Source organism: Takifugu flavidus, chromosome 3 (assembly GCF_003711565.1).
Source record: "Takifugu flavidus isolate HTHZ2018 chromosome 3, ASM371156v2, whole genome shotgun sequence".
Classification (NCBI taxonomy): domain Eukaryota; kingdom Metazoa; phylum Chordata; class Actinopteri; order Tetraodontiformes; family Tetraodontidae; genus Takifugu; species Takifugu flavidus.
Genome location: NC_079522.1, coordinates 4,842,116 through 4,855,915, shown reverse-complemented (window position 1 = coordinate 4,855,915; position 13,800 = coordinate 4,842,116). Strand labels below are relative to the sequence as shown.

At 46.5% G+C, this 13,800-nt stretch overlaps 2 protein-coding genes across 2 annotated transcripts; both read left to right on the top strand.

The window, feature by feature from the left end:
* Nucleotides 1-240: 240 nt before the first annotated feature.
* On the top strand, nt 241-3,524 carry nagk (N-acetylglucosamine kinase). The gene is made up of 10 exons (XM_057026644.1): nt 241-389; nt 667-751; nt 885-983; nt 1,063-1,204; nt 1,302-1,412; nt 1,486-1,598; nt 1,676-1,763; nt 1,850-1,947; nt 2,017-2,095; nt 2,202-3,524. Exons 1-10 carry the CDS (start codon nt 361-363, stop codon nt 2,396-2,398), a joined length of 1,041 nt encoding a protein of 346 aa, XP_056882624.1. The 5' UTR covers nt 241-360; the 3' UTR covers nt 2,399-3,524.
* A 745-nt stretch (nt 3,525-4,269) lies between these two features.
* On the top strand, nt 4,270-9,687 carry syt4 (synaptotagmin IV). Its single transcript, XM_057026642.1, has 5 exons — nt 4,270-4,591; nt 6,001-6,623; nt 6,706-7,029; nt 8,250-8,370; nt 8,506-9,687. The coding sequence occupies exons 1-5, from the start codon at nt 4,558-4,560 to the stop codon at nt 8,823-8,825; spliced, it is 1,422 nt and encodes a 473-aa protein (XP_056882622.1). The 5' UTR covers nt 4,270-4,557; the 3' UTR covers nt 8,826-9,687.
* Nucleotides 9,688-13,800: the final 4,113 nt, after the last annotated feature.

Here is a 13,800-nt window from a genome sequence, read left to right as displayed (position 1 = left end):
TACTGTTGTGTAATGGTGTAGCCCTCAAACTTACTTTCCAATGAACCACTAAACAAGTTTTTATTTTACTACTAAGGCACCGCGGAACAAACGCAATTGCAAAACAATGCTATGACGACGTACAGTGCGAGTTTTAATTCCTTCACAAAGATGGCGTCTGTGATCGCAAATGCTATTTTATCCCATTTTTTTTAAACTCTAACTACGTTGTTCATTTTCAGTTCATCGCAGTGAGTTTGCTGTCAAATGCTGCCATCTACTGGTCACTTGTTAGTATTGTAGTTTTGAATTTCGCTGCTACTCTCGCGATATTTGCAAACCGAGTAGTCACGAGCGGACCAAAACAGGAAGTGAGACACGATGGCTTCGGTGTACGGCGGAGTTGAGGGGTAAGAATAAAAGAAAATCTCAAAACAATTATCTTTTGTTTTAAATACTAATTTCAAAGTATCTATTTAAAGTAACTATTTATATAGACACGGTTTTGTTTCAGGCATTTTCGTGTTTATGTGGTTAGTTTAAGGTTGTTATTGCCCCTGTTATGTGATTTCCTCAATTTACAAGATTCTAAAAATCTCAGTTCTCTTTTTGAAATCCTCTGTTATAATAAGCTTATTGTTTCGCCATGTTGCTAAAAAATTAGATTTGCATTTCTCCGTTTTGTAGTGGAGGGACCCACTCGAAAGCCGTGCTGGTGGCAGCAGATGGAAAGATCCTGGCAGAGGCCGAGGGACCCTCCACCAATCACTGGGTGAGGGTTGACCCACCCAAACTTTCCAGCACTTTAAGAGAACACACAAATGCATTATGCATCCCATCATTCGATGACTCTCATGAGGCAATCTTGTTTCCTTTAATAATAATGTGTGTTTGTGTATGGACAGCTGGTTGGAGTGGACAAATGTCTTGAAGTTATCAATGACATGGTCCAGAGAGCCAAGGGGCAGGCAGGACTGGACCCCAACACTCCGCTGCGCTCCCTGGTCAGTTAAAAAAAACCGTGCGTGTGTATTCCAAAGAAAAGCATTTGTTAAACATGTTTGGGTGTGTGTCTGTGTGCAGGGCATGTCGCTGAGTGGGGGGGAGCAGAAGGAGGCCAATGACAAACTGATTTCTCAGATGAAGGAGCAGTTCCCAACTCTCAGCCAAAACTATTTAATTACCACCGATGCGATCGGTGCAATGGCGACGGCCAGCGACTGTGGTAGGTTGCCGTGGCTTTGCGGGGATTTTTTGTCCAACCTTTATTCCAGGCTGTATAATTAGATCAGTGCATTTAGTCAGCCCTGATGTCTCTGCAGGAGGCGTCGTCTTGATCTCTGGGACCGGCTCAAACTGCAAGCTGGTTAACCCAGACGGCTCACAGGTCGGCTGCGGAGGCTGGGGTCACATGATGGGTGATGAAGGCTCAGGTAACCATAGCAACAGCATGTATTTAAAAAAAAAAAATCCTATCAACTCCTAAGGCATCTGTCTGTCCCTCAGGATACTGGATCGCTCATTTGGCGGTGAAGACGGTGTTTGATGCCAAAGACAACCTGGTTGCGCCTCCTCATGACATCACACATGTCCGAAAAGCCATGGAGGCCTACTTCCAGGTCAGAGCTCATGGAAGTTCTCCCTCTTCCTTACATGGTAGACAATATACATGAATAAACATGAAACTAAACCTCAGGTGTCAGACTTGATGGGCATTCTACCGTCCCTCTACAGGGACTTCCAGAAGTCCCACTTTGCCGGTTTCTGCAAGAAGCTGGCTGAAGGTGGGTGCAGAATCACCTCTGTGATCTGATGTGAGGCTTGCAGATCTGAAGAGAGGTGATCCAATGGCAGGGTTTGTGTGTTCCAGGCGCTGAAGCGGGAGATATTCTCTGCCAGCACTTCTTCATTCAGGCCGGGAGGGTCTTGGCCAAACACGTAGAAGCCGTCTTACCTGCAGCACAGGAGGTGACTAGCAGACCCGCCCAGCGTTCTCTGGTGAGCGTCTAATGACGTGTCTGTGTTTCCTGGCCACAGGCTCTGTTGAGGCGCCCTCTGGGCTTTCCCATCCTGTGTGTGGGTTCTGTGTGGAACAGCTGGGAGCTTCTGAAACCTGGTCAGTGTCCCTTACCTGACAAAATTAGATAAAAGTTTCTCCCTTTCGCTCTCATATTTTGTGCTTTTCTCCCTCCCCCCACCCCCCTCCCTCTACCTCTACCCAGGGTTCACTGAGGTCTTAAGCAATGTGGCATCTTCTGACACTTTTAAAGGTCGTTTAAAGGGCTACAGCCTCATGTTTTTACAGCAGTCTTCTGGACTTGGAGGTGCTTGTCTGGGGGCTCAGAATATAGGTGCCACCATCAGTATGGATTACACAGCCAATGTCAAAATATTTTATCAGCACACATTTAACATCTGAAGTCAACTATGGATCCTTCAGGCCAGCTGAAGGCAAATGTATTGGTTTCTTTATTTTCTTTCTTTGACATAATGATTCTAAACTTTAGTAGCTTCAGTTAAATCTTTTTTAAAACGGTTGTGTTGGGCTTGAAAGGATCACTTGATTCCAAATCTTTGCACACTAATTACATTATATACATTATATTACTCACCATTTGCATTATTTACCTCCACCTTTGCGATTGCTTGATAACACGAATACTGTATCTACTCAGCCAAGCACATGGTGGCAACTCAACGCACTTATGCATGTAGACAGGGCCAAAACCGAGAAAGCAGAACAGAGAAGAAGGAGGATTAAAGCGACTTTGAAAGTGACGTAGTTGTTGGTGCCACACGGGCTGGTCTGAGTATCTCAGAAACTGCTGATCTGCTGGGATTGCCACCAAAACCACCTCGAGGATTTACTGAGAACGGTCCCAAAAAGAGAAATATCCAGTGAGGCAGTTGGAGCAAAAGGGCCGTGTTGCCGTGAGAAGTCAGAAGAGGACAGACCACAGCAGCAGGAGACCACACCACTGACACTCCTGTTCACTTAAGACAGGATCGATAAAACGGGACAATACTGTAGAAGATTGGAAAAACGTTGCCTTGTCTGAGTCTTGACTTCAGCTGAGGCCTTCAGGTGATGTAAACAGCATGAAAGCATGGATCCATCCTGCCTTGTATCCACGGTTCAGGCTGCTCGAGGTCGTGTAACGGTTCTTGGTGCACTTCGGGCCCCTTAGTAACAATTGAGAATGGTTTAACACCTCGGCCAACCTGAGTATTGTTGCTGACCATCTCCATCCCTTCATGACCTCAGCAGACCATCTTCTGGTAGCTACTTCTAGCAGGACCGTGCACCATTTCACAGAGTTCTGATCATCTCAAACTGGTTTCTGGAACATGACAATGAGTTCACCCTCCTCTAGTGGCCTCCACAGTCACCAAATCTCAATCAAATAGAGCCCCTTTGGAATGTGGTGGAACGGGAAATTCACAGGGATACATCCATTAATTAAGTATCCCATGTGGCAGCATTTTTGCAGTCCAGCCTTATGTACATATATATGTGAAAATAAACAACAAAAAATCTAAAGAAACTTGTATCTGCTGGTATTTTGCCCCTTGAGAAAAGCAGCTCTAACACAGTCAGCTATGACATGATTAAAACTCTCTTTTCTGCTAATTTAATTTTCCTTAATGGTTTTGAAAAAATAACCTGCGCCTGGGACTCTATCACACATAAACACACATGTTTAATTATAACGACGTAGTTTACCTTAGGATTCATAAGTGTGGTGGTTTCCTTTGTCCCATTTTACTCTTCATTCAACAATAAATCAGAAAAACCATTTTCAGGCGCTCTGATGTGATTTAAACTTTACCGTTTTCCGAGCAAACGAATGATTAGGCGCTGTTTCCGGGACGAGTTTGTAGTCCTTACTCTGAACGCCAGGGGTCGCTATTTGACTAAAAATGCTAGCGAACATTGACGCACGTCTTTGAATCTTTTCAAATTCTCTACAAGTTATGCTCACAACAAAGTAATGTCCCTCCAGTTTGAATGAAATGACTCTTTAAAATGTATCTGGGAGCATAGACGACAGAATCACTGCTAAATGTTGACGAAGAGCAATAAATGTACCACATTCCTATCAAACTAGGACGTGCTTATATCAGGAAATTTAATCAGGAAAATTGATGACCCTGCTTGGCTGCAACACGGGGGGGTTCTGCTTTCACAGTCAGCCTCCGTCACCGTTACGTCAGTGCTGATGAGCTCAGCCTGTAACCACCAGGGAGGGAGGGGGTGAGGAAGAGAGGGGGAGGGGGGCACAGACAGAAAGCACAGGAGGAGAGAGAGAGAGATGAGATGGGTGTTGCCTCCTCAGACACACACGCATCGCTGAGTAACAGCGGCAGGAGCGGAGCGAGCATCCTTCCATCCCTCATCCTCTTCAGGAAAAGCAGAGCTACCTTCTATTCCGGTGAATAATTGAAGATCTGGCCGCGCTCTACATTATTCAACACAATCAGAGCCTGAGACACTGCAGAGGTACGTGGGTGGCCGGAACCACGAGTGGAGAAGCGGCGTGAAAGCAGAAGGATCCTTCAGCACCAGGGACAGCGACCATGGCTCCAATGGTGGAGGAGGGGTCTCAGCTGGGTGAGTCCAGAAGGCCTTTGGATACAGTCACGCATTCAGCCTAAAATGTTGTTCTCCACCTTTGATTTGTTGTCTTTCTAATGGAGCAGCAGTGTTAGGCTGCTATTTGTGTATTTGGGGCTTGTTTTTGGAAAAGAAAACCCAAAAATATAGGTGTGTAAAATATTTTAGGAGAGAAAAATCATGGAAAAATGTGGTTTGACTCCACACGCCTTGGTTGACATTGCCATCCTCCATTTTGCAGCTTTATGGTACCAAACTAGCCACCATGTTAATTTTGGCACTGTCCGTTTATGATTCCATCACTACGGGAGTTGTCATAGAGCAGGTGAACGTGGGGAATCACCTGTTTGTTTTCCACAGCAGCCCCCTCCTGTTGTTGACCCATCCAGCTGTTGCCAAATCCACCCAGGGCGTCAACCTGGAATATTTACGACAAGAAACGCTGCAATCACAACACTCACTCGTGTTCTTTATTTCAAACTAAAATGTTCAGACTATCTGAGACTTGAAATTTGGTCTTAGATTAAGCGTAGGAACGATGCTGGGGGGGGGGCTGCTGTTACACACAGGCCTCAGTGATCAGCAACGGCAGCAAACTCTTAAGAAATATCCCACTTCAAGGTGCAAAATTCCACAGGAAACTGAAAAAGCAGAAAAAATAGAAGACTGTTGGTTTAAAATAAGCGTATGGTTCATTTTAAAAAAAAGTAGCATTCGCATATTTCTGTGATTTAAGAGGAGATATCATAAAAAAATTCTCATTACGTCTCCCCTCTGTCCCTCCCTCCCCTGTCTCTCTCTGTGCTTGACTGAGTGCTTTTCCACTGGTCCGCCCTCTCAACTGCAGGAAATCATTTTCTCCATTGAAGGAGGCCTATTAAATTCTCTTTGCGTGGTGTTTTGGAGGGTGGGGTGTTGATGGAGTCACAGTTCAAAATCCTGAGACAAAGAGCTGAATCATTTAGCAGCGAAATATCCCAGTCATCCAGACCCAATAGCACGAGGCAATACGCACAATGAAGAGAACCTACGCTCTCATTTTCACATCATTTTTAGTAAGAGTAAAACAGTAAAAATTAAAAAACAACAGCTAAATTGCTTCGTTTTTGCTGGGTCACCTTAGCCGGTGGTTGCGTTTTGATTGCATTTCCATGTCAACAGTCAGAAAACCTTCCCTCTTCTATTCACATGGCTCGTCTGGATATTATCCGCTGCTATTATACGGCAGTGTTTCTTCTCCTAACAGGCTCCATATCCATCTGTCAACACTGCAGCCTACGCAAGTCAGACACGTTGGTGCCTAAAAGCTACAGTAATTCCGTTCTGTGCCGGTTGCATTAGTCCGTCGCTCCCCGTGAAAATGCCGAGATGTTTTATTCATGTCACGTCCACGTCCTCCTCCACAGTGGCAGTTCCCACCGGGGTTGCCGTGGTGAGCGTCTTCGGCCTCATCTTCACCGCCTCAGCGTTCTCCTGGATCTGTTGCCAGCGCAAAAGTGGCAAAGCCCAGAAGACGCCGCCCTACAAGTTCGTCCACATGCTCAAAGGGGTCGACATCTACCCGGAGAGCCTCGGCGGTAAGAAGAAGTTCGCCGCCGCCGCCGCCATGACGACCGGTGATGCGGGGAAGACTGACATTAACGGAAACTGCCACACCACCTCGCTGATGAGCCCGGCTAGCGACGGCAAACTGGCGTCGAGCCCAAGTGACGCCCGGCCGGCCCTCCACCTGGATCTGGAAAAACGGGACCTGAATGGGAACTTCACCACCAAACCGTTTCACCACCACCAGCAGCAGACGGTGCGGAGCTCGCCGGACCTGGAGCTGCCCTCCCCTCACGCTGGGTTCACTCAGCCCGGCACCGTGGACCGCCGTGACCTCCCGTCACCTTCCAGCAGTTTCTCCAGCCAGGCGCCCACGCCAGCCGTGGATAAGCCTCTCGGGGAGGAGAAGGAGGGCGGAGTGGGGACCCTCCACTTCTCTCTGGAGTACCAGCCAGAGAGGAAGGCCTTTATTGTCCACATCAAAGTTAGTGTTCTTCCTTGATCACTAGGATAATCAAAATATAAATATGCCGCCGTCTGGACTCACTGCTGGGTTTTTTTTCCAGGAAGCTCACGGCTTGGCTCCAACCGATGAGCAGTCCCTGACCTCTGACCCCTACATAAAGCTGACGCTGCTGCCAGAGAAGAAGCACCGCGTGAAGACCAGAGTACTGAGGAAGACCCTGGACCCAGCCTTCGATGAGACCTTCAGCTTCTACGGGATCCCGCTGGCCCGCGTCTCCGAGCTGGCCCTCCACTTCATGGTGCTGAGTTTCGACCGGTTCTCCCGCGACGAGGTCATCGGAGAAACCCTGGTGCCGCTGTCCGGAATCGACTTATCAGAGGGGCGTGTCCTGATGAGCCGGGAAATCATTAAGAGGAACTCAAAGGTAGGATAGCGAACAATCGATGCTCCTGTCGTGATAACATTTTGGTCGGCACTAACCCCCAATATTTCACCTTTACTTGAGTTCGCGTCCATCCCTAAATGAAGACAGGGTTCAGAACGAGACAAAGTAGGCAGCCTGGTTCATAATGGGTCTGTTGGGGTGATTACACTCTCCCCAGCTACATACAAGAGAAAGAGCTGCCATGAAATGTGACTTTTTTGGTTTATTTGATAAATATATCAGGATAGAAGGTAATATCACATATCCCATCTTGTAGCGCATTACACTTTATGGGTATTTTTAAAGGTGTTGTTAGGATACTGCACCATCTAGAGTGTTCCGGCATGGACACGTGGGCTATTATTCAGTAGCCGTCTCCTCTCGAGGCCCAAGGCTGGTTACAGTGCTGCTATTATGTTTCATGAACAATCCGCGTGACTGCTGCAGAGTTGACTATGTTACACATAAAAGGAGGAGTGTAACACAATATCGCCCCCACTCTTCACAACTGGGGACACAGGAGCTGTATGGATCAGCTGCAATATGAGCGTCCATCCAATTGAAATTCAAGATAATTTTAGCTCGGTGACCCAGTTGTACTGTTATAAAACCAACACACCGTGTGCTGTGGGTGGCTTTGTCCACCTTTCCCCAGAGCACCGTCAGCTATTTGCAACATCTGTAGAGATCTCTGCTATGAAATTTTAGCTCGCGCTCGGAAACGCGACTCCCGCGAGAGATCTAAACGAGCTTTTTTATCATCAAGAGCATGTAAGTCCCGGGAGACAGATCAGATACCCTCAGATGTAAGGAGGAGCGGGCACGTTGTGTTTGCAATCTGTTAAATGTCAGAAGCGGCAGAATTTCCACCCCGTGGCCACACTTTCTGGGTTAGAACGTGTTTTGCTCCAGTTGCCATGGCAACCACACGCGCGATGACATCCTGTTAGGTGTGATCACAGCCCCCGAGGTGTCTGTGCCACAGATTGTAGAACAATAACACGGTGACAGCATTGTGGAGCACATTAGCTTCTCCTGACGCCGCCGCGGAGCGCTACATCAGACAGGAGAACGCACGCGATAATCAGGTGACGACGACGGAATTGACGTTTTGAAAAGCAGCCCCGTCACTGGCAGGATATCCTCGCTGGCTGTGGTGCTCGGCTGCAAGGTGGTGATTTGTTTTCGAAGCTAACAGATCCGCCTCTGTGTCTCCACAGAAGTCTTCAGGGCGTGGCGAGCTGCTGCTCTCCCTCTGTTATCAGTCGACCACCAACACTCTGACCGTGGTGGTCCTCAAAGCTCGCAACCTGCCCAAGATTGAAAACAATGGACCCACAGGTACACACGCTTTAAAACTACCCGCGACCGTGAGCTAGCTGGCTCGTAGTCTGTTACAGTCTTAGCTTGTTCTACCGTTGCAACCACAGCGGATGCCGGTATTGATCCCGTTCCTTCGCCTTTGTTCATCTCCAGATCCGTACGTCAAGGTCAACATGTACCAGGGGAAGAAGCGCGTCTGCAAAAAGAAGACCCACGTGAAGAAGTGCTCCCCCAACCCGGTCTTCAACGAGCTCTTTGTCTTCGATCTCCCCTCAGAAGAGGGTCTGAGGGACACCAGTGTGGAGCTCCTGCTGATGGACTCCGACTCGGGCAACTCCCGCTGCCCCAACACTGTACTCGGACGCCTGGTGCTGGGCATGTCGGCAACAGGGACCCCTGGGGAGCACTGGAGGGAGATCTGCGAGCACCCGCGACGCCAGATTGCAAAGTGGCACGGCCTGTCTGAGGAGTAGAACGTGGGTTCTACTGTCCGATCACACTGGGTGGGGGTAGGATGAGGATGGGTGGGATGTTGCTAGCCAACATTGGACTTTCAGTGAGGGGAGTCATTTGAATTGATGTCCAGTCATCCAATCAACCAATCAATCACGCACTCAAACAATCAATCGCTCAGCCGCTCATACGTAGAATGTTCGGGGATCAGCTGAGGGGGCGGAGCATGAAAATGGGGACTCCGTAACTTTAACCAATCCCAAAGACTGTCACGTAGAATCACTTGGTTAACACGCAGCAGCATCTCCATGGCAACAACAGTCACTGTAACCGTGTACAGCGCAGAATGTGTCGCAGTTTCCCTACTTTTTCTCTGCTTCTCCGTCTCTTTCTCTATCTCTCTCTCTCACTCTCTCTCCGGCTCTTCCTTCTATAAATAGTAACCTCCCCCATCATACAAAAACAGAATGAAACACCACTGTAAAAAATTGCATCAAGTAAGTTTATTTCTAACGACAACCTTCTCTTCATAAAGCTGTAGATTCTTTTTATTTAAATTTTTTTGTACTCTGATAGTTGATTTGTTTAACATGTTTTGTAAGTATAAGTGGTCTTTCATATGTCATTACAGAGGTATAAGACAGCCTAAATTAGGTGGTCTGAAAGCAGATTTGGGAGGACTGAATGCATCGGGGGACAGTTATTGTGGACGTATTGGTGTGTGAGCATGTGTGTTTTGAAACGGGTGTGCCAGTGTGTGAGTGTGGGTGCTGGAAACTGTTTACTGTAGGTGTTTCGTCCCCTTGACTGTGAGCACAAAGACGGCTGAACTTTCAGTGTATGTAACTTACTTTAAAAACATGGCAGATCTGAGAAGACAAATCGAGTCCGAAGTCTTTATTTCACGCGTGCGTGTGGAGCTTCTTTATGCTTAATCGTCCATTATTACCAGCAGAGTTCATGGTCGGAGGACGTCCGTCCGCATGTTCGTGCGGCACAAACTGAAAGCCTCTGTGGCCGACATGGTCCGAGACTGATGATGTCATGCCGTAACTGCTGAGTGGCTTAAGTGCTCCGGGATGAGGTCATCAAGCCTGAATTTAATATCGGCAGAGTGGATTTGGTGAGAGGGGACAGCTGCCTCAGCATGTTGATCTGCTTAAAAAATAGCTAAAACCAAGACTGTACTTTAACTCCACAACCTCTCTGTCCCTGCCCTGCATTACATCACCAGTCCACATTATCCGAGGGAGGGATTTTGTAGTCTTTACCAGTAGCACGGTAGCATATACGAAAACTATGTAACTTAATAGGAGATTGTGATTAATATAAAAATCGATTCAAATGATAGCAGACGTTTAACTCTATTTGGGGGTTGTGGTGCTACAATAACTGTGAATCATCAGCATAAAAATGATCACTTGGTCCAATGCATTTGTTGTTTTCAAGTGGAATTATGTATATAGAGAAAGAATGGCGAAGGTTCGGGAACGGAGCCCTGTGGCACACCAAAGACTACTTCATATTACTTAGAATTGGTTCTAGAATCAAGGGAAACTTGTATTTATTTTAAATAGATGAGGGCCAAGCCATTAATTACAAGTTAGTGCGGTTTAGCATGGGTGCTTTGGGGTAAAAAGACCTTTCAGGACAGGGCAGGGTGCAACGGATGAGACAAAGAGATATACGAAATAAAACATATACCACTTTTAGATGCATCTGTGGATATTAGCACATAAAGTTTTACTTTGTATGCGCATGTACACGTCCTGAGTCCCTCAGGATGTAATTAAATGTTACCCTCTGTGACCTGTAGTGCATATTATATGTCAACAACACCGGTGCTGCATTAACAGCTGGTTGCTAAACAACCGGCATTGTCAGGTACAAATCTTTCAAGTGCTGATGGTGTTCGTATCGTCTGGACAGAGGTGCATATGCATGATGCGCCTGCTGAGTCCATAAAGATTGATCTGTGCTGACAGACGAGGAAAATCACTGTCATATTGTTGACACGAGAGTGTAGATTCGGACGAGATTGAAAAGGTTGAGTGAAACTTCCGCGGGGGGCAGGGACCAGACGATCAATAAGTGAGTGTAAATAAGTGATCCGGTGCTTTACAGAGAGTCTAAGTGGATGTCTGAGGTCCATTTGTTCATCAGACAGTGATGAGAAATAACAATAAGGGACGGAATGATTCTTCAAGGCGAGAAATTTCATTCCGTTTTGGCCCATTGCTCAACTCAAAGTATTCTATTACTAAAATACTGGAAGCGAATGTAGTTTCTTTTCCTCATCCTTATCACAGGATCCTGTTGCTACTGTTGCTCCTCAGGGGCCCAATCATGTGATCTAATATCATGATGCATCTTCAGCCAACAACAGATGGGAAGAGAAGACAAAGAGAGATAAGATGGTGGCAAAGCCATGAAAGTGAGCGTGGCGATAACAATGAGCTATTAAAATCAGGATGACAGCGTCCTCACACAGCATCCTTTAATGGCTGCATTCAAGGACCATCAAACGGCGTCCTCTGATAAGACACAGTCGTGTACAAACTGGATCACAAGGAAAATGCAATCTTGCTCTAGGCTTAATCAAGCATAGTAGCGTGTAGTCTTTAGCCAACTCCGCCTAAATCCAATATTTTTAATTAATCTCTTCTGTATTTACCGCAGGGGACAATGTGGGAAAACAGTATACAAAAGCTCCTTTCTGTTCAGCAATAATGATCTCCTTGTTTGCTTTGAGCTCGGTGGCCTCGTCTGCGAGGTTCAGCCAATCTGTGTATCAAGCTTTTACCAAGTGACAGTGCTCGTCTATAAATCCTTCTGTGGTCTGTTTGTCTCCGAGAAGAAATATACCCGCAATGCACTGTGGGATAGCGCGGATGAGTCATTGTGAGACCTTCGCAGGCAGTTAAACTGGATTTACCGAGAGACCTTTACATAGACACACACAGACGCACACACACACACACACACACACACGTACATACATAGATATATACACACACTGCACTGGGAGCATGCTGCTTTCTGCACAGCGCATTTGTGCACTCTTACAATCTGCAACTCCATCGAGGCTGTGAGAGCGTTCACAACAACACACACATGCTCAAGCTAATCACTTCATTTTTATGGATTAGTCAAATCACACACAAAAGTGTTCAGTTAGATTTGAAGCCATTACAGGGAGAAACGACTGGAGGTGGTCAGCGAAACAATTAGTCTCCTAGAGTCACATAGCGTGTGATATACACACCATGTTAGCGATATTTAAGTAGCCAGTGACTCCTGAATGTAAGTGTTTAAGCTGAACAGCAAAATGTATGGCCTAATAAATCTGCATAATATGCTATATTCTACAGCCCAAAATACATATTGTTAACCCACATCCCATTACTTTGGTCATTTCTTCCACCAGTTTTGTTAGCAATCCCATCACACTGTGTGTGTGTGTGTGTGTGTGTGTGTGTGTGTGTGTGTGTGTGAGCAGGAAACAGAAAGGTTCAAGACAAGTTCCCCCACCTCTTGTGTCGACATCACGGCTGCAACCATAGTAACAGCGTAAGGGTTTCTGTCAGGTGGCGACGAGGCATTTTGAGGTCCAAATGGAAGGAGACGAGTTGAAGGAGGAGGAGGGTGGAGGATGTCGCAGAGGATGCAGGAGATAGATGGAGCGGAGGGCGAGAGGCCCGAGGGGGACGGGACGAATTGTCCAGCTGGGAAGATTTTGCTGCATCAGATGGACCAGGGAAGAAGAAGAACAGAATAAAATATGCTTTGTTTTCCATTATACAATTGTACAATGACATTTTGAGGTCAGATGGGAGGTTTATTCATGCAGGTGAAATGGAAAAAAGATGAAAGGAAAAGGTCTACAGGACAGATTTGTGTGTTAAAATATGTTTTTATTGGTTAAGGGGCCAGCTAGGGTAATGTAGGGAAACAACTCATGCTTCCACCACTGGAGAGCGATGAATATTTGACTTTACCTTTGGTGAATATCCAAGTTGTGGTGAATAGCCTCCAGGGAGACAGATCAAAAGACCAACCAGATCCAATCAGGGAGTGGCTGATTAGTCTCTGACGTGTGGTTAATGGATGTTATACAGCTCAAGGCAACACACGAGGGGAGTGAAAGTATTCCTTCTGATCTCTGCATCACTCCACCACCACCTCACTCCTCCACCGGCATCATTATTCTTTCCCTACCTCTCTTGTACATTTAGAGAGATTTGTCACAATAATAACAAAATAAAATGCGCTGCAGTGGTACTTCATTTCTTCTCAGGATTTGGCAAATAAAGTCTAGATTTGAGGGGATATTTTAGCCAATGTCCCCCAGGAGACCGGCAGCTGTTGAGGCTGGTCTGTGCCGAACACAGATGACAAGTATGCATCAGTACATCGATACAAAGTGCAAAGGTGGGGAGCTTCTGGAGTTACACAATCAAAGCAGGCTTTAATGATTTTCTGCGTCGGTGTCAGCTCAACCTCCGCATTTACTGACATTTAAGGAGCGACACAAACACGGCAGCGACACGGCGCGTGCGTGATCTGATCGTTAAGGCTTCACCCCCTAATGATCTCCTGTCTTCTTGTGCTGCTGCTGCTTAATTGCCAGGGGAGGAGGTTACAGAGTGGCCTGATATGGCGGTGTTGCTTATCACATCTGCCTCTGCCTCCAGGGCGCAGAAAGGTTTGCCCCAACGTGAGATGAAAACACAAGATATCAACATCACCATGTTCTGTCGAAAATGGGTGTGACTTTGTTTCTTCCATTCAAAGCAACATACTACGGGTGCTTTTGGTTTTGTTCTTGCATCCACGTGGAAACCACGTGAAACCAAAGAGATTAACCCACAAGTCTTATAAGATTACTAAAAACAAAGACCAGGACTGTTACAGTATTTGTTGTAGAACCTTGGGGGCTTCAGTTTTCTTCACTGTTCAGAAGTTTGATGTGTCTTGAGTGAGTTTATTTGTGCT